Raw genomic sequence first — 25385 nt, forward strand, 5'->3', positions numbered from 1 at the left:
ATCTCTAAATGCTACTTAATATTATAGCCTAGTCTTTCTCTTCAGGAACTTCAGAATAAATGGGACAGCAATAACTGGAATGGGTTGGTGCTGTTCAGTGTATATAACTACTCTTATAGTCGTATTTCTTTTTTTCTTTCTTTCATTTTTGTTTGTTTGTTTGGGTTGTTTGGTTTGGTACTGGGAATTGAACTCACGACCTTGCACTTACCAGGCAAGTGCTTAATTGCACTTGCCTGGTAAGTGAGCGAAATCCTCAGCCTCATTTTTTTTTTTTTTTTTGCTAAATTTTTTAAAAATTGAGCAACTTAATTTAAAAACATTTCATTTTCATAAAGTAGGATTGCCTTTAACCAAACCTAATTCATTAATGTTTTTGAAAGATTTTGTGACCAACAAAGGTGGAAGGGATTTTTAACCATAACAAGGTTTCCTTACTTTGTCCTTCATAGTCAATTAAACAGGACTCCATGGTCCACTTGCTCACACACAACCTCTTCCGAATGCACTGATGTACCAGGCCTCCACAGTCCTGTCTCTCACACTGGAGCACTGTGCCAGCTGGGATGATCCCCAGGACAGGAACTAACAATGGAGATAAAGGTTGTGATCTTCCTGTGGAATCAGGGTGGGGGAGTTATACATTCTGTCTAACCAGGACTACTTAATTTGCAGTTGGAATACTCCATACAAAAAGCCATATTTCCAAGGGGTGTACCTTTGTGTTATAAACACAATCAGTCAGAGAATTTGCAGAATGGTATTGGGAAAACACCTAAGTTCCTAAGTCCCCAGTCCTGGGCAAGTCTGTTTACCTTTGTAATTGGGATAAGGATACCTATAAGGGGTGATTGAAGGGGTATGGATAAATGTTAAATTTTTTTTAAAAACCTACTGCAATAAGACACATTGCCAAGAATGATGGGATAATTAATTGTGCTGGGAACAAGATGGTGTATTTTGAGTGTTTGGAAGGGGACTAATGGCAATGTGTTTTTACTATAATAAGCTGCAAAACTTAAACATTCACTGAATTTTCCAATCACATCTCATTGGTCAACTGTTTACAGCAATTTCTATCAAATGAAAGCATTACAGTGTCCTTATTCATTTATTCAATGGATCAGGCACCATGTGACTTCTGTCTCTTCCCAAAAGTTAAAATAACCATGAAAGCCAAACATTTTTAAATAATCCAGGACATCAAATCAACCATCAGAGTGTAACTAAAGATACTCATGGAAAAGAACTTCCAGAACTGCTTCAGAAAGTAGCAAGAATATGGGACCTCAATCAATTAAGTTAGTAAACCTTTGCTTTAAGCTTAATCTGCTGCTCCAGGAGCACAGCAACACACCGATGTATCCTTAAATATGTCTAATAGTTCTAGCAACATCTTGGCAGGATGGTAGGAATCTATTAAAATGGCCTATCCCTAATCTTTCTAATGTTTTTAGACGTATTCATGTTTGGTTAGCAATGTGTTTTCTAGGCAATACAGAACTCTATGAGATTCAATTAAAACATGTTGGAGGTCCCATCTTCCTATGTCTCTTGCAAATGTAATTCAAATTAGGATGGAGAAGACTGTTTAAACATTCTAGCATGGCAAAGAGAAAACAGATCATGTAGGAGAATCTTAGTTCACTTAGGTATGAAACTTAATTGCATGTAAGGATTGAGGCTGTTTGTACCAAAAAGTTGTTCATGATGGATTTAACTCTGGAGTAATGTTCCACAAAGGAAGGTTGCCTTTTTTTTTTATTCTTACCTACCAGTACCTGATACAAAGTAGATACCCAATAAATATGCAAATAAACTATGGATTAAAAAAATATGAGAAAGTAGCAAGAGGACTTGGATTCCAGTCTCAGCTCCAATCAGTCATTAGCAAAGTGGTCTTGTGTAATACATACAAAATGTTTCCACACATATAAATCTTTCCTAGCTTCAATGTCTCTAATAGAAGAGTAAGTGAGATATCTTTACCCAGCATAATTCATGAACTGCAGGAGCTACAAAATTACCTAATGTATGGAGAAATAATTTGAAAAACATTTAAAGCCTATTGAATTAAAATGATTACAGTTAGTATAGCTAAAAATGCTGGTCCCCCAAAAATTGTCTCTATCCTTCTTTTTGTACTCAAAATTCTACAGCTGTGTGGAAAGTGGTGATCACTGAAATGTTTCAAGGTTACTTATTCCCAGACCCTGATTAGTAGAATGGAAAAGAAAGGAACCCTAAGTATAGAATGCTTTTTGATGGTCAAGATTCAGCTTTTTCTAGAAGATGAAGGAACTAAGATATGGCTTAATGGAATAGGGAGACATGAACAAAGTAAATTAAATTTTATTGTTCAGGTCAGCAGCAAAATTAAATCTGTGGACTTAAAGCCAATCTTAATTGGAACATTTTTTGGGGGGGATTACTATACTGCTTTGAGCAGCATTTGTATGTTTGCATCCAAGTTAAGAAAATAAAACAGCTTCTTTGGGGAAAACTGCTGCTGCGACTCATCCATGTGACGGAGGTGACTCTGGGCATGAATGATCACACCACAGATGGTGGTGCACAGTCAGAGTAAATCATGTTACTCAGCACACCACCTGGAGATTACTAAGAGTCTGACTCTGTGGATGGTTGCTAAGTCTTTGCCCATTTCGATTTCTTCACAGAGTTACAGGTCTGCTTTCCAGGTCTTAAAATGAATTACAACTGATGAGTTTAGCAGCAGCCTGGCTATTATTAACTATACTGCTTGTACAGCAAAGAGAACAATTTCCACCAGTAACTTCAACCAGATGTAGATCTTCGTAGGTTTCTCAGGCATTTTACTTGATTTATCTAATGTCGATATTGCATATTGGTGTCCCAAAGGTGCATTTCACTTGCAGATACAGGTTTTAGGGTAATTTTTTGCAACGACATAGTATTTCAAGAAGAAACTCAATTAGAGTATATTATTAAGAGAACAAAACATTTATAAGATTTAAGATTTTTCCAGGCATGGAATTGTATGCATGTAACCCCCGCTTTTTGAAAAGACTGAGGTGGGAGGATCACAGTTCAGCCTAGCTAATTCTGGGAGACCCTATGTGTGGGTTGGATGCACCACAAAAACAGGTATAAGATTTTACAGTTCTCTTTCATAGAATCCAGCCGGCCCAGACACTCTGGAGGCACCAATGGTGGGAGCTGAGTCTCGTTTGTACTTGGACAGGAATGACTGGGTCTAACTGTACTGCAGTGTAAGTGGCAACATCACTTAGGTACTTCTTGTTTAGCCCTTACCGGCAATTGATTTGTAATTGTTTTTCTAACATGTTACTGGGAGTATTTACCTAATGTTTGGTTTTAGGTATTATCAGTTGATTGACTGATTTTGTTCTACCACTCTGACCACTCTGGAAAATTAGAAAAACATTCGCAGCTGTGCACATCAGAGTTACGTGCGAGGGTGGGATTACTGTAGCTTAGTTCTGCTTTGTTTGTGTCTTATCTAATTGACATTTGAAAACTCTTATCCTACAACAGAGGATATGAATACGATCAAAGCACATCCTATGCAAATATGAAACTATCAGAATAAAATGTATGATTTTGTACACGTTAATATGTGCCACAGAAATAAGGTGTCTTTTGTGGTGCTGAGGATTGAATCCAAGGCCTCTGCATTGAGGTACATTCCAAGTCATTTTAAATTTTCTATTTTGAGACAGTATCTTGCTAAGCCTTTGAATTTCCCAGGCTGCACTCAAACTTGTAATCCTCCTGCCCCAGCACTGCAGGATGCTAGAATTACAGGTGTGCTCCACTGCACCTGGCTGGGGGAAGTCTCTTTAAATTGAAACACACACACACACACACACACACACACAACACACACACACACGTGTGCACACAAACACATGCACATACACTACCTTAGTTCCTTCTTCAGACTGAAGAGCTATTTCCAGATATTGAGGAACAAGTAGAAATCTGCCAGCTGCAGTTAGAGGATCAAAAGCAACTGAAAGTCACCACTTCCCTCCACTGCAGGCATTTTCTTGAACACCTCAGTCTCACTTGGGGCCTCACAGTCATTTTCTGTCTTATCACTATTCTACTAGCAGCTCCCACAGGTATTTTCACAGCTCTCTTTTGCAAATGGCAGAGTCTCGTGTTTAGTCCGCTAACTCTTTCTTCAGCCTGTAGCCAATCTTTTAAATGAGCTCTCTATTGGGTCATACATTCATTTCTTTGTTAACACTTACTAGCACGTATTTTTAATGCACACAGTATACAATCATCTCGGAGAGTGGTTGCGTGTACATGCTACAGCTTGTGTTCCTTTTATCCCCTTTTCTTCCCTTCTCCCTCTTCTGGTTCCCCATCACTTTTCTCATTTTTGTTGATACTATTTATTTTAGCACAAGTTATGGCTCATAATATTTACAATGACTGGAGTTATTAGGTTCCTGTACTTGGCATGTCTTTATTCCTCTTATTTCCCTTTCTCTTCCTCCATCCCCCTTTCTTTGTTCCCTTGGACCCCAACTAATGAAAACAACTATACATTCATTTCTTGAACCACTGGGATTAAGTTCATGGATACTCTACTTCCCTTCTGGTCTGAGGATGAATTGAATCACTGATCTATGACATATGTAAGAGGTCAGACTAAGTATAGGCCCCTATTCTTCATTAATAAGTGCCAAGGTGGGCCGCAGATATAGTAGTGGAAAGGATACAGACTAGGCCTCCTTCTTTTCTCAGGAGGTAATTATATATCCAAGTTTACGGCTAAAAAACCTCAACTTTGTATTAGGTACCTTCAAAATGATTACAAAAAAGTTTAGATTATCTTTCATATAAAGGTTAGGAGATTTGACTCTAATCAATTGCTTGCAAGATATAGATCATATTTTAGCAATTGATTAGAGTCCCAGTAAGTGGTTAGGGCTGGTAGAGAGTGGTAAACAGTGTTCCTAAAGAAATGTTTCTAGCAGCGTGGCTTGGGTAAGCTCCAGCTGCCCCAGGGAAGGAACCACCCAGTGTCTCCTGAGATCCGTGCCATGTTGAAACTTAGGGTGCTGGGAAACAAAGCAACCCACTTGCCTCCGTGGTAAGCAGCTGTGAGCCTACTGGCGTGTGGGCTGAGAATCAAACACACACACCCCTGCACATTAGCAATGGAAGTCAGAGGTCTGAGCATCTCTTGAGAGGTTGAGCATATGCAATATAGCAAATAGAGGGGATTTCCTTCTACCATCTCTTTGAAGGCAAATATTGTTATCACTGTTTTGCTTAGTTCTGATTAATTGTATTGCTCTATTTAATATTCTGTTTGGATAAGTTCTATAATGCTCTGTATTTCATTTTATTTTGCTATACATGATTGAAAAAACAACTATTGTGAAGATTACAAGATATACTATGGTACCTGTTTACTGTTGTCCCAGTAACCTGCTGTGAAGTGCTATACCAATTTCACTACACTGTTTCAACTGGCTTTGTTCTGTCTTGTTCCTTTGTATTTTACTACCTTAAAATAATAAAAAAAAAATGTTTCTAGAAACACAGTGTACATAATAGAGAAGCTTATTTAAGATGTATTTCATAGATTTTATCTGGAGATTGTATTTAAGTCTCGGCTGGGCACAAGAATATGCATTTTTACAAAGCTTTTTGGCCCCCAAATCAAATGCTGATAAAGTGATTCAGAAAGAAGCAAAGATGCTTGTGCTCTGACAGCTTCACGACTGCTTTTAAAAATATGTTACTGAGATCATCAAAATGATGTACACAAAGAAAAACTAGTGTGAGAAAATGTATAGTTTATTGGTTTGAAGCCTATATTGTTGAGTGAGACCGAATTCAAAATCAAAATAATTTAGTCAAGTTGTGTTTCTCTCAAGCATACATGATCTCATCTGTCCAGGTCACCATTATTCACCTCTCTATAGTTATCCTACTTTGCAATGTTTTCAGAAGTACTGGTGTTAAATTAAACACAGTCAAGTGGGGATCAGATGCCAAGAGTGCCCAGCAATAACAGGATCAATGTATCTTTCCACTGACCTTCAGGAGGGTTTTTTTTTTTGTCTGTGTTAAAGACAAGCATGTTGGCACAGTTGTCTTAAATACATGCTGACAAGTAAATACTCATATATATTCATCAACATAGATCAGACAGTGGTATCAAGAAAATAGTATATACTAAGATTTGTAAACTGTCCGTAGACAGAAAGACCTAATTATTAGAAAAAAAATTTCCAAAGCCTTGGACAATCAAAGCAGGACAAAAGCTTTTTAAAAAATCAAACTAGACAGTGTCCTAGGTGGAAAAAGATACAAGTGTCAAAAGTAGACAAGGGATGTTAACCAGCATTGAACCAGTTATCTTACACAGGCAAAGGACTCCCTCTTCTCTGAATTTCTTTGTTTTGTTTTGTTTTTCATATTTAGAATTTGGAAAGTGCTGCTTGGGTTTAAAGGACATTGTGAGGATTTGAGAATATATATAAAATATGTGACACAAAAGTGCCAGTAAATAAATGTCAGCATTATTAGTTGCACTAGTTTTGTACAACAGACTCTAGAATTCAGATTTCATAAATTCTACTTGGCATTTATGGAAATTTAAAGTCATCTTTTACTGCCTATAATAACATGGTTTCAAGAAACTCAACAAAGTCAAGATTCAAGAAACTCAAGTTTATTTTCTAAAAATGAAGGCAACTTGGATTTACCCAGCTCTATGAGATTTACAGGTTGATGGATGACATAAAATTTGCCTGCTAAACAGAGGAAGCAAATGCATGGTCTGAAGCCAAAGGCATTAGAGGTAGAGGGGGATGTCTCCTAATGGTACTGCTGACCTGCCTCCTGGGAAAGTAATTTCCCATTTTTGCCATTTTTCTCATTAAGCAGATAGGCCAGATGTGAGTTAGTCTAGCCTCTGTTCAACTGCAAGGGAATCAACAGACAGCTCCATGGTAGACTGAGAACATGGTGGCATGCTCTTCCCCAGTAGCTTCAAAATAGGTGGAGAATGTCCTTATCATCGCAGGTGCTGTCACCACAGTTGGCCCAGCAAGTGAGGACTTGTTCACTCAGCAAAGCACCCCACATTCTACACAGAATGATGCAATAAGAGAGTGGGTTTGGGACTCCAATGATTTCAGTTCCATTACCAAGCTTTGCTTCTCCTTAATTCTGGGCATTAAATTGCTTAACTTAATTCTTAATTTGCTCATGTGCAAAATGGGGCCTTCAGCAGAATTTACCTTACAGGGCAGAGGGTATTAAATGGGACAATGCTTACAAAGTGCTGAGCGTGGCTTCTGGAATCCCGGTAGGAGGGATTACTCATGAAACAGAACAAGTAGTATGTGATGTGACTTCTGAACCACAAATGTGCTGAACCTTCAATTCAGTAGTACAGGGAATATTAATATGTCATGATAAAGCTGAACCTCTCAAGGGAGCACAAACTGTCAAAGGGTGACATACTTCTAGGGCGTGGTGTGAGGTTCGGGTCAGAATGTGAAGAAGTGTTCCTTTCAACTAAGACAGGGCATTTCTTTTGCTCTCAGTGCCCTTCATGGAACAACACAGATATGATCCTTCCAGCAGCAACAGCAGCCATTGCTATGCATCATCTTAAGAATGAAAAAGAGATGCTATATTTCCTTCCTTTCCCTGTGAGGAAGGACTAGCTAGAAGGCTGCTGTGTGAGTGCTGAAAAGTTTTCAACCTGTTAGAGAATTTCAGAGGCCATGTACTATTGTTGTCTTAATACTGCAGCTAGTTCTTAAAATTTTTCTAAATCACTGTCAGAAAGACTTCTTATGAAGAAAGAAAAAAATAAATTTATTTCAGCAGTAGGCTTCTAAGTGGGGTTTACATAGCCCTGGGAGAGAGAGAAGATGCATTCCCTTTTTAGGTGTCATGAATTGGAAATTCCAGCTTGCTAACATCTCCAAGCACAGTGAGTGTGTGGAAAACTATGAGACAGTGACCCATGGAACTTAGGTGACCAGCAGTTAAGACTGAGCTGCTCTTCAATAGTTAGCCTACTGCCCAATATTTTACATAAAGTCATACAACCAGTGGAACAATTTTTAAACGGGTGAAGCTTCATTCTGCTTCAGAAACAACTGTTAGAAATTATGATAACCAATCCCAAATGTATTCTGTGTTTTAATTGCTAACCAGTTTAAAATGAAGGTACTGCTGTGCATGTGGCTATGAGTAGCTTCTAAGTAGGGTTTTGGCTATGAAGGATTCAGCTATACATAGCTCAAAACAGGAGCTGTAGGTTTTCACCAGAGACCTGAAAGCAAAATTTGAATGAGCCAATAAAATGAAGCAAACATACACACAAAACACTACCTTTGCATGTTTCTTCTTTAAAGAATTGAGCTCTTTCTGTTGCTTCTTTAAATGCTTTAAGTAGGCCTGTAGGGGAAATGAAAGAAGAAAAAAGATCAGAAATAAATTTTGTTTTGTTTTTGTAGTCAAAATGATTATATTTGGTGAGATACAAAAGCATATTTGTTTTACTAGTATGCACTGAATAAAAGCATTTGCAAAAAATCCAAGCAATTTTACCTTCATTTGCTTTAAATCTTCTATCCTCACTTGAGGGATAAGTTCAATACCTTAAAAAAAAGTCACAGAAAAGTCACTGTATATATGAAAACTGAAAGAATAACTGATCACATAAAATCCAGTGTTTTGAAATCTTACCTAAAAACTTTGATGCAGCCTCAGTGTAATGTTATAAATATAAATACTTTGCACCCTATCACAAAGCTTTAAGTAGACCATTGAAATGCTTAAGGTTGTAGGCTCCCTACCAGCAAAAGAGAAATATTCCTGTGCATAGGAATAACTCATATTCCTGTGCATAAGAGTTATGTAAGGCAGACACTGGGAGGAATCTCGAAAGACAGAGGTAAGCAGCACAGGACACAGGAAGAAGGTAGGTTCTAGTTGAAATCCAGGCACAGCCTAATCCCATGGGAATTTTTTCTTATAAATATACTCAAAGAATCTTCTACCTGAATTCGAGGCGACTGGGCTATGGTGACCCACATGAGTTAGTTGAGACACCAGAAGTTTTATAAAACCTCCCAGGTATCTCCAGGCAAGGGAATCCCATGGCTTCAGGACAATTTCCTAGAGCAGGGAAGAGCTATAATTCCTAGTCAACCAACACTCTTAGCAGCTGGGAGATGGCTAAAGGATCCCATAATGGTCTTGGTTCCTTTTCTCTCATTGCTGAGACAAAATACCTGACGCCCAAGATTAGGGAAGTGAAAGTTTGTTTATCTTACAGTTTTGTAGGTTTTAGTCCATATTTAGCTGGCTTCAAGACACAGTGGTGTGGCAGAGGAACAACTGTTCGTGGCAGGCGCAAGCAATGAGCAAAAGCACAAAAGAGGAAAAAACACGCCTTCTTCTCTCCCTTATATTGTATGCCAGCTCCATGCTGGGTGGGTGCAGCACTACAGCACTAACCCCAGTACTAGACAACAAAGCAATTACAAACGCTAAACTCAGCCACCTCCACGACTGTATGAGGCTTGGGAGACTACCTAGACACAAACCATAACGATGGGGATCAGATCCAGCACAACAGAATGGACTGCAGTGACTTTTATCTCTGCTTTTCAACACATACCAATCAACTAACTCTCAACTCGATTCCCAACTTAATTATCAAAAGCATTTGTTTTAAACTCTCTCTGACAAATGAACCTTAGTACTTGAGCAAAATGCTGTTGAGTGAAGCATGCCTTTAATACACAGGAAATAATGACATCAGACTACAGCAGAACAGGATGCTACCATGAGAACCTAGGGTACTATACTAATCATCCTGCTATCTGAATAAGGCTAGGCCAGGCATTGCCATGGCAACCAGAGCAGCAGAAGAATCCCTACCAGGTTCTGTTGGCAGATTTTCTTCTTAGACAAACAAAGAGAATGTGTACTCTGTACTGTAATTGATTGCTATTAGAATTCCAGAGGCCAGGTATGATGCATTCTGGAAACACCAGCATTAAGCCCCAGAACCTTGTGTCCCACTTTGACCCATTTTAATAAGATTCAGGTATACAAGTGTGAGGGTGGGAAGACGGCAGGAGAGCTCTGACCCTGAGAAATGAGCCACGTGATCTGCAACACTTTAGGATGGGCTGCCATGGGAATGCTGGTTCCTGTGCCTGATCTTTTGAGTCCTGTGTCATAAGCTATGTCTCTGTTTTATGGCTGACCACAAGTGAGAGCCAGACTACGGCAGGGAATTGAATCCTAGCTAGGCTAAGAGCTCCCTGTCCAGGTCTCAATTCTCCTGTCTGTAAAATGAACACACAGTACCTGGCGGACAGAGAAACCCCTTCAGAGATCAAGAAAATACTAAGAGCTTGATCCAGACTGATGAAACTTTGGCTTTTGGTTTATTTTGTTGTTGTTGTTGTTTCAGTCTTGGTTCAACTAAAATATGATGGACAGGAACTTGCTCAAACATACAGCTCCTTCAGCCACATTTTGTGTTGGCAGAGAAAGACTCAAATTTCTTGCAAACATTTTGATTCTCACAGGCAATTAAATTAGGAAAGATATCTACATTCTACAGAACAAGAATTTATGCCTGCTCAGTTCCATGCATGTTTACTGACCAGTAAAACTTCTGATGATAATAGAAATGTCTTCTGGGTGAAGTGTCTGTGGCTACATGTAGCTCTTAAGCATCTCGTGTGACTAAGAAACTCAAGTTCTAATTTGAAAGCTTCATTTATCAAATGCACTTGAAAAGCCACATGCAGCTCCAGACTGTTGTATATGAGGCAAGTCTGTAGGATTCCCTGATAGGCAGCACTCTTTTGGGCTCCAAAGATTTTGGCCAGCTGAAGTTTCACTCCATAAAGTTTTTGTTCTCTTCAACATCAGTTTCTAAAAATAACTTGCTTTCCTTCAGACACTTAATAGAGAAACTGACCAGGAGCTGATTTTTCTTCATCTGTTGCCCCCAGGACTTAAGTGCAGTCACCACCGTGTCTAGGAGGAGCAGCTGAGAGCTTCTCAATTCCTCACCTTCAGCGATGTCTGCAGTAAGAGCTGTCCACTCCACCCACACCCCTAGTCTCTTCCCACCAGGACCTCCTCAGAGCTCCGTCTCCCCAGGCCCTGCTCTTGATCGTCCTTCTGTTTCTCTTCAGCATTTCCTAAAACATGCCACTGTCCACCTAAACATATTTTATGTCGTAAGTCACCAAATTTTCCTGACTAGATTTCCACCGTTAGTACTCATGCAAGTACTATTATAGTCAGAATTTCTCGGGATGAATTCCTTCTCAAAACTAATTCTTATTATATAACCATCCCACATCTTTTCCTTCCTTTTTCATTCATTCTCCTAAGTATTCTTACCCACCCCCAAGTGTTCTTCCTTCCTCCGTAGACTTCTCACAGATTTGCTGTCATATGTTCCTGCCAGATGTATCAGTGACAGCTTGAACTCTAAGACTTCCAGGACCAGATTCATTTTCTCTACCAAAGCAGTTCCTCTTCTTAACTGCTCCCCTCCCCTCACCATCCACCCCTGGGGCCTGCGTTTCTCTCTCCACAAAGCCCTACCCAACTTCCCAGTATATTTCTAATCTTCCTTTCCTTTCTCCTCTGCTGTTGACTACTTCCGTCTTCCCAGACCCTTCTTGTCACTGTTATTCATCCATCAATCATTTGTTTTCTAGAGAAGCAGACTGCTAGATCCCTGCGAGACACAGTTCTGAGATATGCCGAGGATGAACTATGGTCTCACTTGCAAGGATGCCTGCCCCTGGTTAACCCTCTAAATATGCAGTACGTGCTATAAGAGAGGCATGATTACCATAATTCTCAGTGGCCCTTAGCACCTCCCCCTTCTGCCAGCTTGAACTTCTTAAAACTCTTCAATGATAGCTTCTCCCCACCACCTTCTTAGGTTGACCTCTGAATCCTTTCTAACCTAGGGAAAGTGGGTGTTAAGACATCATTCTAAATGAGCCTTCCTGGTGCTCTCGCTATGCCGAGGGCTTCTCATAATGCTTCCTTCCCAGAAGCCTTTCTGGGCTTCTACACTCTTTTCCTCCTGGTCAGGTCAGGCCTGTGTCTCCAGGCCCGGATCAATTAGAACCTTACCCTGGAGTCTCCTCCAGGACCCCTGCTGGAAGGCAGGCCCCCCATCTTAAGTAGCCGCCCCCACTGCACTCTGTGTGAGGGGACACTTGTGAGGTCCTGTACTTCTCCCTAGTCGCCCATCCTGTGAAGCTCAGGAGGGACTGCGGGAATGTCTAGGACAGTAGAACTATGACTGTGACTTTACGTACGCTTGCAGTCTCCTGACTCAAGGCCAAAGTGAACTCATGTGCTGGTCATCTTTGCAATGGCCTCTGTGGAGAGGATTCGAGGGAATGTCACAGCTGCCTGGCTTCTTCAAATGCAGCCTTGTTTGGAACCAAGGGTGAGGCATGTTTCCTTCTAGAACTAGATCACATTTGTCCTCTGTAAGCAGGACACACTACACTCTTCTCAGGCCACTTGACACCCTCTAATTACCACTCTGTTTAGGTACTAGTGAGTGTGAGGCAAGAACTTTCACACTCCTCCTCTTGTTTTCCATTGTCCATCTCTGTCCAAGAGCTACTGTTAATAGTGATCAGAACGGCTGTGGAATGCACAAAGTCTCTGTCACTACCTCACTCCATGTTCTTTTCAGGAAGCAACAGACAACCAGCTGCAGAGCCAGTACCAAATGGGCTACTTTTGTGCAATCTAATTTTCTAATTTGTTACACAAAGCTCAACACACATCCTTTTTCCTGCTGAATTACTATGCTACTTTGGTTTCAGAAAGCCTCTGAGTTCGTACCTTAGATGGCAGCCTGTGTGCACTTATGTATATGAACAACTCAATTTCCTTCTAACCAAGACACTGAATTCATATATGAATGGGAACTATACATATATGGAGTGATAAATCATCAGGAGAAAAAAGAAACTGTTATTCAAGTGAAAAGGGTAAATGACTCATGGTCAAGGAAGATTTTGAAAATACCGGATTACCACTATGGGATAATACCGCCTAATCAGGATGGATTCCTGGCCAATGAGAATGGAAGCAGAATTTAAATAGGTAGTTTCTGTACATTTTGGCAGAATCCTGGCAAATGGGACACACCATTCTGTGTCTTGACATTCTTATGATCTCCTTTCATCCACAAGTAATGAATGGCCCTCAACAGCTCATCTTAAAATTTTACAAATAAGCAAATCACTGCACAAAGTACAAAATCATTGGTACTAAGTATTTATGTACAGAGGGAAATTGGCAGTAATTATCATGATGGGAATTTATGAATATTCAAATAGCCATGGCTGTTGTTTTACCTGCACTCTACCTGGCCAGATAGGTTCCTATCTGTTCCACAGTGTTCAAAAGTAAGAATGAGTTAGCTACTAGCATCACTGCACAAAGGTATTTTTTTTTCCTATAAAGGACATTGAATTTAAACATTTTTTTTAAATATGGAAATTGTACTCCAAGAAACTAGAGCAGAGGCTCTAGCAGATGAAATATGAATGTTGATTCTTTATTAAATACTCTGAGAAATTAAATGATTTGTCAGATCCTCAAGCCACTATGAAGCTTCTGAGTTTAGGGGATGGGAAAATTAGCAAAATTACTATAACTCTAATTATCTACATACAAGACTCTTCTGAGGGGCTGATGCTGCTGGAAGAGATAAGAGCCACCAACTCTCCCTTACCTTTCTTGGCTTCCACGCCAGAGCCTAGGGCAGCTGTGGTTGTTGGTCTGAGCTCAGAGCTGCTCTGAGGAGTCACGTTTGCTTTGGCTGTATTGGCCTTTCCTTTCTTGTCATTCTTGGAAGTGTCGCTGGGGACATCAGCTATGTCACTCTGGAACAGAAATACTCATACTGATCCAAATGAATTTCACTAAAGGCCAGACGTATTGTACATCTGTGTCTTGCCATCTGAACCCCTCAGGTTTTCCCACTCCCCTTTCTCAATTTCTACTCTCTTAAAAGATCACGTAGCTTCCTTAGGTTGCAAGCAAATTGACTGAGCCAAGAAAAAGAAAGGTATACCTTCTCTTCTAGCTACTGGAGAGACTGCTGCTTCTATTCCAAACTGAGGAGTTTGGTAAACAGAACATTTAAAAACAAAACAAAAGAAAAAGCAACTATACAAGTGTGTACTGGAATGGAAGAAGGTTTCAACGCAATGGTGAAAACTGTAGCCTGTCATAAATGCCACTTTCATTAATTCACGGCAATGTACTCCTCGTTATTTGAGCATCATACAAAGCATCTTATATTTTCAAAGTTAGCAAAGCATCACAGCTGTTTTACATTTCATTTGTAGTAGGACCGGCATTCCCAGCAGTGCTAAACCATTGGTGATTTGGGGACTTTCTGATGGTGACCATATTTTACTGAATGAATATGCTATATTCTTTTAGACTTTAAATTTTTTGTTACATTGAAATTTTTCTTTAAACTTTCAATACTTATTGTGTTGTTTTGTTTTTTAAACTACTGTCAGATAAGCATACTTTCTAATTCAGCTATCCTTAATCACTTTTACTTACCGTTTCAATGCCCATAGCTCTCATTTGGTCTGCTCTCTTTTCAGTAATTGAAAGAAATTTCTTTGGATCTGATAAAGCATCCACAATATCTGAGGGGAAAAGTCAAGGCATTGTTAATTCTGTTTCAGTAAGGATACCAAGAAAATTAAGCTAATAAATTCTTCATAATCCTGCACACCTGTCATACTTTCCAGTCAGTATCGTCTCCTAGGACATAAGCTCTGGCTCAGAAAGTACTATTAGTTGCAGCACACAGGAAATGAGGAAAGGTGAAAACCAAAGATCAGATGGGTTCCCCCCCCATGATTGGCATGTGGAATGGCAAACACGTGGGAGACCCTTTCTGAATGTGAGAGACTTCTGCTGATAGAGCAGGGGCACAGACAGAGTACACAAGAAGCAAGAAGGAGGAAGCCTGAGAGCACATGCCTTCTCTGCTTCCTGGCTGCCACACAGTGACAAGTTTTCCTCCACTATTTCTTTCTGCCATGGTTTCTAGCCTACCACAGACCTAGAAGCAACGGAACCAAGAGAACATGTGAAACTGTGAGGCAAAATAAATCTTGATTCCCTTACATTTGTTTTCTCAGGTATTATGTCATGACAACACAGAACTAACATGCTGAGTATTTAAATATACAATAAAGAACGCATTTCTTCTATCTTTTTAAATATTATTAAAACGCCAAGTGGGTTCTTAGTTTTTTGTACATTTTTACTTCAGCTATGTTGGCATATTGCCATATTGGCAATATAAGTCGACTACATTAATTACAAGAGTTGCTTAAATATTCTATTTTCTGAATAGCAGTAATTTCTTTATCCAGTCCCTGTTGAGGACAGTTGGAGTCCTTCCAGTTCTTTAGGATTAAAATATTTTTGTGGTGAATGTCCAGGAATATTTCACAACATTCTTTTTTGTATGTTCATAGGATAAATTTCTGGCAGTTGAAGTGATGGGTAAGCCGGGTAAGTGATGGTAGCTGTGCCCCACAGATGCTGCACCAATTTATTCTCCTGCCACCAGTACACAAGAAGCTCTGCTTCTGGTCATTACGGGTAACCCCTCGGACCATTTATCTCTTCCTAGTGGATGTGGACAAAAGAGTTTTTAAACTTCGCTCAGGAAAAAACTTCTTTTGAGTTAACAGTCTAAGACTTAGAGTCTTAGTCTTTCATAGTAATGAAAGCTTTCAAGAGTACACTAAGTAAAGATAAAATTAAAATATTCTCCTACATATTGATGATGAAGACCTAATAAAGTTTGCTTACTACATTTAAAATCTATTCTTTCTTTATCCTCTATTGAAATATTCAAATTCCATTCATCATATCACTTCCATTCTACTTACCTCTCTATGCATATCTAAATAAGGTCATCTTGTTTTAGAATTGACCATACCAATACTGGATCCAACAAAATTGGCACTAATTCCTTACTATGATATGATGCATAGCCCATCTTAATATTTTCCCTTCTTATACTGTAGTTACTTTATTTGAATAGAGATATGATGTCCATTCTATGTCTCTAATAAATGTGTTTTTAGTCTACTTTTACTTAGAACAGTCCTTCTACTTCTTAATTTTCATAAAGCATACACTTTTTTAAAAGAGACATCAGAGGGTTTGTGATATGTTCCACATTTTGACTTCATCTTAGTCCTTTCTTTTGCTAGCAAGCTCCAAGGTCAGACTTTCTCTTTTTGTGAGAATACTTCAATGGCATGCTGGGACTATGTATGTGTCACTGAGAGGGACAGACATCCTTGCAACCCAGCCTTGTGCTGCTAAGTTAGTCTAGTAGTTATTGCTGGTGAACGAACCATGTCCCTAGTGACTTTATGTATCAAATGACTCACCATTGGTAGATATTTAGATGGACTTTCAATTTTTCTACAACTGATGACTTTGCTGGGAATATTTTAGTGTAAAAGATTATTTCTTTGTCATTTTATTCCCAGAAAATTAACAGTTCAGTTGCATAATACAGCAAATGACATACAGGGCATTCCTAACAAAGTTTGTTTTAATATAGTTACTGAAGAATGATTTATTTTAAAAAATGAATACTTGAACAATAAGTCAGAACTAAGAGGGTATACTGAATTAAATATTGACCTGTTTCCAAATCCTTGCTTACCCAGAACTTCAGAATGTGACCTTCTGTATAAACATACTCTTTGTATACATTTCAGTTAAGGTTGAAAGGAGATCACTCTGGATTAGTGTGGGCCCTAAATATAGTGAATAGTGTACTCATAAGAACAGGAGAGGAATCACAAAGACAAAGTGAAGAACACATACTCTTTTTTTTAAACAATGAAGTCAAGAGATTGCAGCAGTGGTGCAGCTACAAGCCAAGGACTGGTGAGTCACCAAAAGCTAGGAAGAAGCAAAGAAGAATGTTCTCCAAGAGCCCTCCTCCTGAGCACAGCCTGGGACCCTTTGTGTGATGGTTTATACACTGTATCAACTTGAGAAGTCTAGAAGCTTAATTTAGTGATTCAGTAGCTCTACCTCCTGCTGTGTAGAGAACAAGCAGCTACTTTCTAAGATATTGTTCATTGTGTCAATTTGAGAAGGGGAGATCTTTAAGTGATTCAGCAGGGGGCCAGGGTCCCTAGTTTGTAACATCCTTAGCATGTCCAAGAGGAGGGCAGGCAGATAGTGTGAGTGCTACAACCAGCCCAGGGGAGCAGCTTGCATACAGTACAAGGCAAATGAAGAGGAACTGATTGTTGCCTCTTCAGAGGAGCTCAGTCTTCGCCTTCAGCTTAGATGTCATCTCCTGGCTTCTGGCACAGACTGTTTGGCTGCTGGCTGGGACTCTTCAGCCTCCCATTGTAGTTTCTTCAGTGTTCCACCAAAGATCCATCGGCCTCTTGATACAGACTTGCATGGGATACTGAAGGAAACTCCAGCCCTTGGGCTGGACCATTCAGTCTCCAGCATGTAGACACCCTCTACACGCTCCCTCATCCAACTTTGTGGCTGACCAGTGTAAGCTAACTTGTAATGTTTTTCTTTTTTTTAAAATCAATACTGGGGATCAAACTCACGACTGTGCACTTGCAAGGCAGGCACTTATACAGCTGAGCTAAATCCCCAGGCCCTAATCTTGTAATTTCTTAGTAAGAAATTACATCTATTTCTCCAGTAAACCCTGACTGATACACTTCGATTTTAGACTTTTGGCCACCAGAACTATATGGAGTAAAAAGCTGTTGTTTCAAGTTAGCCAATGTATGGTAACTTGATACTGTAGTCTTAAGTGTAACTTGATACAGTGGCCCAATCAGACAATTATAAACTTGATTACAGATAATGACTGAGAAAACCATTATTTCTTACATTTTGGGGTATGCATCATTCTTACAAAGTCATGTGCGTAAGCACAAGACAGGTTTTGTCTCTGGGAACAAAGAAGGGCCATCCAGCCCCTGGAGGCTGCCCTGGGCCCTGTCACAGTTGAATCCTGGGAAACTGGACCTAGAAGCTCAATAGTATTCTCCCTGATTACTGCGGGGAGATGATTTTACACAACTAGTTGATTCCACAGATTGCTTAATACCCCACAGTCATGCTGACTGAGATGTTCCTGTCAGCCATCTGCTGTTGGATTATGCATGGTTCTCTAAATTACACAGCAGAATCAGATGCTTAAGATTTATTCATTTGTTGGATAAATGTTATTACTGAATGTATGCCAAATCATCAATATTAACCATCTTGGAAACTATGGAGGCTTATGCTACTAGATCCTGAAATTCTGCCTAATTAGAGTTTTATTTTAAATGTCCTATTTGGGATGTCTATATATTGCCTTAAAATTGGGTGCTTCCTTCCTGGCAGTTACGAATAAGAAATACTTCGAGGAGGTCTAATTTTGTCACATGGTGGCAGATACTCTCCTGAAACTTAAATCACAGGTCAAAGTAGAAGAACAGAAATAGAATACTCAGAAATTCTCATCACGTTTTTCAGTGAAGGGCAAAGGTTCAGTATTAGGGAGCGAAAGTATGTCTTAGACTCTTGCATTGTTTTCTTTTCACAGTTTCTTCTCTGGCCAGTGGCATACACATCTGAGACACACAGACAGACAGACAGACAGACAGACAGAGTCTATAAATCTAAAACAAAAATCGATTTTTAATCATGACTTTTAAAATCATGTATAACTAAGGAATGAGAAGCTATTCCTCAAATATCTAATACTTATATACTTGTGTAATTATGTTTTCAAATGTTAATTTTTTGTTGCCTTATCACAGAAAAATGATTTGTGGAAGTGGTTAAATAAATCTTGCATAGCCTTGGCCAACATTCTGCACATTCAGGTAAATCTGGCATCTTTATCTGTGCCCAGATGCCACTGCACTGGGCTTCCCTCCTTTCCTGGGGGAATGTCATGACTGAGTGTATCCCATTTAGCTCAGTGCACATCAGGACAAGCCACTCTGCCAGGAACTCATTTTAAGTGCAGATCAGCATTCATCAGGCAGGTGACTAGACCTAGAGACAGACCATCCTACAGGGTGGAGAGGCACACACACAAACCCCTGACTCTGCAGAGCCGGCAGAATGTCCTGGATGTCTGGAGGCCACAGCAGGGGCACTGGAACCTTCCTTAAGAGGAAATCTGTTTGTGCATCTCATTTGCTTTGTTCATTTAAATGTATCCAAAGCTTTACTTATCTGTATTTAAGAAAAAAATAGCATCTATTTCTGAGCTGAGTTTCATTTTCACAAAGCTCTCTCCTACAGAATACTCCACATAGACATTTTCCTCTCCCTCTATCCTGCCATCCTTCATAACTTACACAGTGCTGAATGCATCAATTTAGTTGTCCCTAAGAACTAAAGATAACAATTCACTAGTGCAAACCTCTAGTTACTTACTGACTTTTCAAGAGAATCCAATTTGTTGTTTATCCACTACTTTTTGAAGCATCTGAATGCTGAGCACAAATCAGGGCACCTAACTTCCCCTCCTCACCCCTCTGAAACTGCTCCTGGTCCAGGTTCCATCAGCTTACTCACTCTTTTATTTCTATTATCAACATTCAGAAGCAGAAGAAAGCTACATGTTTCCTGACTGGCTATAAAAATATGCAAATAAAGATCAACTATGACTTTGGATTAGCTCTTTTGGTTTCTACAAAGGAGGGAGAATTTCTGGAACTGCATTATTACTTAGAAGCCTAGACTGCCCAACAGGTGCTCAGGGCACCAGGATCCGGCTTCAGAGATAATGGGAAAGATTCAAACTCTCCCCCTTCTCTGTGGCATTCATAGGACATCTCAGGGCACTGCAAAATTAGAAGCCTGTTTACATTTACTTAACTTAGGAATTTCCAAAGTGTTTTACTATAACCTGTCTGCATCCTTCCACCACAGAGCCTTTCTTTCTTGGAGCTCTTGCTAATATCCAGTCTTTTTAAAGATGCCATAAAAATGAGTATCTCATGCATGAGACCCCAAGTTCAACTTCAATACCCAAGATATCACTGCTAGTATACAAACTGATTTCCCAACAAATATTTAACTGACAGCACACAAAACTTTAGTGTCCATAAAAGAGAGGACAACAAAATAGAACAACTTTAAATTGTCTCAGAAAGTTCTGAGACTCCCTCTGCAGGAATGGCGCCTTCCTTCATTATTATGGATGTTTTTCCTCTGGAAACATCCACTGTAACAAGCATCAGCTGTCTTTGGAAGGCAACACCCACCCCCTCCCAAGGTCTGAGCAGACACTCCCTTCACCTGCTAGATTATAATCCTAAGAACGGCAGAAAGGGAAAAGGAGCAAACAAACAAATGGTCACTTCATCTTCACTTAGGCCAAACAGGCTGGGTGCAGGAGAAGGAGGAAGTCTACACAGCTGCAGAATGAATGAGGAGCACTGGCCACAGAACAGAGAGAGCCTCCTGGTACTTAGCTCTGAGCGACACTGAAATATAACGTGGACGCCCCACAGCCTGGAAGCCTCTCATCCCTGTGGCAGCTCAGAGATAAAAAAGAAACATGAATGATAAAACTCATTTAGAGCAACACTGCGTGGGAAAAGAGAAATACTGGTACTTGCTTAATTGTTATCAGCCTGGGAACTTTTACCTGTCACCAACAGCAGTGCTAATGGCGACAATGCTGCACAAAACAAACGCCCCTGCAGTAGCACGTACACCCACAAAGCAGAAATAAGAGCTCCAGCGCTTCCAGTCCCCATGGATTTGACAAAGGAAGAGTGGACCTTTGCTCCCAGTGTCTCTCTTTTGTGTATGAGTGTGGAAATAAAAGACATAGCTGTTTTTCCTCATGTTTAGTAGCAATGTAAAGTTGAAAGAATTAATCCAAGGTTTCTTGCCTCCTTCTGAGCCATCCCTCTTCTAAATGTAACTATTTTCTTTACTTCAAAATTTAGTTTCTGATTATGAAGAGACTCCATTGCTCTTCCTCAGCCCAAAGACATTTTACAGCTGAGCTGCTTAGAGACAAAACTCTATGAAAGTTCAGAAACACATGGCAGACACTTGCTGTGTTTCTCCCCACAAAAACTCAGGATGACATTTAGTTGCCAGTGTAACAGGACTAAGAGGGAGTGTATTCTTTAAGAGGTATCTGGGGTGTGTAGGAGGAAGGAGGAATGTAGTTCCTGCAAGAATGGGTTGGTTATCTTGAGATGAGGTTGTTGCAAACTGTCCTGCCCCATTTTTCCCTCTTCTATTCTCTCACTACCTCTTCTGCTGTTTTCCATTCATGGACAAGGATGAGGAGCTCATCAGAAGCTGGACTTAGATTTCCAGTCTCCAGGCTTTTGAACTTTAATACCTCTTTTCTCTCTAAATTACCTAATCTTAGGTAGTCTATTACAGCAACAACAAAAAAAAATGAGACATCATATTTGGCCTGTTGTTTCTTTGTGTGTTTCAGGAATTATGTAATGCAAATTATAAGCAGTGCATTAAAACCGTTGCCTGTGTATGGAGTGGGCAAGGAGGGAAAATCAGTACCTCATGGGACAGAAGAGGACAGACTGGAAAAACTGGCTCAAGACCTGTCTCAAGCTGAGAGGAAGTCAGGGCAGCCAGAGTCCAAAGCCTCTAAAGAGCACCAGATGTGGGAGGGCAGAATTAATTGTGATCAATTGAAAAGTTTTTCATCTGTGGGGATTCATCACCATATGGTGACCCATAGACTAGAAGCCCAATAATTTGATGACCAGAAGCTCTGTAAAGGTCCACCCCTTTCCTAGGGACTTGCCCAAACTTGGCAAACCTTTAACAACAGCTTTCTTATTTCTGTAATATTATGCCAACCTGTAGACATTTACTGAGACTTAAAATGCATTTAATCGTATAAAATGTACAGGTGCTGGTACTTAAGGTAACCACCACATCCTGTTACCAGTGCATTAGAGTTCTGAAACTTGGCAAGCATGGGATTAAGAAATCGATACAGGATAATGAATTGCTTATGGCATAATAATTCACTGTTGCAATTTACAAAAACTAAAGGGTAAATTGAGGTGAAGAAACCATAACCAGCAGATTTTTCTTTAGCATGCTAAAATAGGTAACAATGAAAGAACTCAGTGGGGCAGCTGCTGTGGCCAGCTCTGTTCCAGGAACTTGTCTCACCCCCCTCGCTTGTAAGATGGGGACTACTGGTACTGCCAGGCTGCACCAAGAATGCAAAGACATAAAGCGTTACGCACAGTCGTGCAAGGTCACAGGCCAATGGTCACAGTAGCCTCAACAAAACAACACACTACCAGCCAAGAAAAATAATCTTTGGATCTCCACCCTTTATACTCATAGAACTTTATTGGGACACTGATATCTACTTCAGTCCACTTTGGAAATTATGAGACAGAGAGAGACACACACAGACAGACAGACAGACAGACAGATAGGAAGAATTTATGAATAAATCAAAACTTGATTTAAACAATTAAAGACAAATAGGAATTAAAAAATAATAAAAAACCAAGGAGTACTAGAGAAAGACTTTTAGGAAAAGGAATAGAAATAACCAAAACTCAGACTCTATATGCTTGATCTGACTCATAATTATGCAAGCTGAGAAGATGAGATGTCATGTTTACCACCATTACTGGGAAAAATTAAGAATGTTTTTGTTAGAATTGGTGATGGTGTGTGGAAACAGGCAGCTTCATACAGGATGTGTAGGAGTACACACAGAACCAATTCAAAGATAATGGCCTAGCCATCGAATGGAACGCACATTCAGTATCTCTAATCTAAAGTCCAAATGCTCTGAATACAAAACTTTTTAAGCTTCTCTACCTTTTGGACATACTATATAATGGGTCACAGTTATGTATAGGCATGCACTGGTTTATTTTTATATATATGTTGACTTAGCTGGAAAAATCTTGGGTCTAAGTGTCCTAGAGTCATTCTGGTGGTAGGTACTGAGTAAAAGGACACATCTTTTCCTTTGAGAAGATATTTTTTAAGTAAAACACCCCAATGAAGTACAATTTTTACTGATTAAACTAGTTCAAATTATTATTTCGTACCAAGGATTGAACAAATGACCTTGCACTTACCAGGCAGGCGCTTGTGCCACTGAACTATATATTGGGCTTAAATGTTTTGGTTTTTTTTTTTTTTTTTTTCTTTAAAGTTCTATAATATACTTGCATTTAACAATCTAAAACTTTAAATATGGGCAATTCTTTTGAGGATAACAAAAGGCATTATGGTAGCCATTGTGGATCTCCTTGTATTTTCTTTTTAAGTCTTCTACCATGTTCATCCTTTGTTTTAACTGACTCTATTCCATTTTGTTTCATTCGGTTTTATTCTCTTCAAAATAAAAAAATAAATAAAAATAAAGCATTAAATATATAGATATTTTTAGTGTAGCAAATCTTCATTGAATTCATCTTCAGGAAATGTTCACAAATATTTCCAAAATTTTACATTTAGAGTTCTCAGGTACAGTAGTATTTATAGGAAATAAGAGTGGAAATGACATCAGGGCTTCTCAGTAACTAAATAAAAACAAGCATAAAGTGGGGTCAAATGATAAAAACATAAAAAAAGAAAAAATATAAAAATATTTCATGACATGAGAAAACAGTCTTCATTGGGGGGACATATTAGGGTTCCACAAGACTTAGATTCAATTTTATTAAAAGTAGAATAGAAAAAATGAAATTGGAAGTAAACAGTAGTTCCCTGAGGCAGTGGATTTAGGAGTGACTCCTATTCTTTCTGTTGTCAGAATCTCTCTTTGATACACATTTCAGCTGCCCTATCATTTATAAAATGAAGTTCTCAACACACATTATCTTTCTGTAGTCAAATACCGGGAATACAGACCCAACAGATTTCCTGCTTCACTGATTCAGTACCTAAACACTTAGGTCCGAAGGTAGGAGGTGAGCTTCCTAGATGAAATAGGAACAAATAATCAAGGAGCTGTGAAGATGATGAGTAATCTAGGAAAAGGCAGTGCTTGTATTCTTTTGTTATCTGCAGATAAGAGCCTAAATCTTACAACATTGCCCCTCAGTTTCTTCCTAAATAAAAGAGATGACCTTAGGATTCTGAATCTACTGTGTCTGATGTCACATTTAGGGGTAAGATATCAACTACAGCATTGCTTCAGTGGTGACACAGGGCAGAAGTCCAGCTGCTTCTGATACAAAGGAAGCAGCCAGGATGCATCAGGGAACAATCCTCTCAGGACTATTACAAAAGAGATGAATGGGATTGGTATTTAAATATCCACACCCAAAATAGCAAATTATAAATGCAGGTATTTCTTCTGCAAAGATCGCTATATGCCCACTTCCATTCTCAACAATTTCACATTTTTGGGCTTCATGTAAAGTGCTTGGCACAAAGCAGGAACCATTTTTTTCATTTTTTCTAATTAAATGGCTCATTTCCCAGGAAGAAATTAGATTCATTTGAAACTTAACTCAGGCAGAAGCAAAACTTTACAAAATTTTCCTTGTGTGGGCTTATGCAGCTCTTTATAAAGTGCAGTTATCGCAGGCTCCCTGCTTCTAAGCTCAGATGCGTGGAAGGTGATTCTACTCATCTGTCAATGACTCCGGCCCACTGCTGTGCTATCCTGCAGGTGGGGCCTTGGGTTTGCCAACAGCTGAGCTGCAGCTCTGAAACACGCAAGGCCTCTGGTCTGCTTCCCTCATCCATTTACTCAGTCCCACAGCACCAGCTCCTAGACCCTTTAATGCATTCTTTGTCTCTGTATGAGTAGCTTCTAATGTGCTTCTGCTTTTTGAAAAACAAAGGGGACAGAGGAGAGAGTCATGCTATGGATTGTGAGACTGAAAACGGCTTAGTTTAGTTTTTGAACCTGCAATTAGGTTGCTAAAGGTGATGATTAGTTTCAGAAAAGCTACCTCCACAACAGCATGCATTGCTAAAATTCAACAGCCCACAGCACTATAGTCTCTTAACAAGATAGCTGGGGTACAGTATGGAAAGTGCACCATTCTCTGTAGACATGTACCCATGTGTACATGCAGCCCTGAGACTCCCTGTGCTGTGCACTGCAAGGGTGAGCACCTGTCCAGCAGGCTCAGAGGGAGGCGATACCCTGCTCTTTACCTCACAGGGGAAGAAATGAGGGAATAGCATATTCCCAAGGCCACCAGCCAACAATGGAAAAGTAGGATTCAAACCCTTGGCAAATAGTCACTCTGACACACTCTTTCTTCATGGGTCAA

At 39.6% G+C, this 25385-nt stretch overlaps 1 protein-coding gene across 9 annotated transcripts in view; it reads right to left on the bottom strand.

Moving 5' to 3' along the window:
- Plcb4 (phospholipase C beta 4) overlaps nucleotides 1–25385 on the bottom strand; it is a 355157-nt gene that overhangs the window by 20793 nt on the left and 308979 nt on the right. For all 9 annotated transcript variants that reach the window (XM_063248709.1, XM_063248710.1, XM_023560190.2 and 6 more), the window contains 4 exons: nucleotides 14650–14738; nucleotides 13805–13955; nucleotides 8602–8651; nucleotides 8383–8448 (listed from right to left, as the gene is read on the bottom strand). In XM_063248709.1, the coding sequence (XP_063104779.1) occupies nucleotides 8383–8448; nucleotides 8602–8651; nucleotides 13805–13955; nucleotides 14650–14738 (356 nt within the window). The remainder of the gene's footprint in view (nucleotides 1–8382; nucleotides 8449–8601; nucleotides 8652–13804; nucleotides 13956–14649; nucleotides 14739–25385) is intronic.

The sequence above is a fragment of the Cavia porcellus genome, unplaced genomic scaffold (assembly GCF_034190915.1).
Source record: "Cavia porcellus strain 051 isolate PalLab524CR breed Dunkin Hartley unplaced genomic scaffold, mCavPor4.1 scaffold_5, whole genome shotgun sequence".
NCBI lineage: Eukaryota > Metazoa > Chordata > Mammalia > Rodentia > Caviidae > Cavia > Cavia porcellus.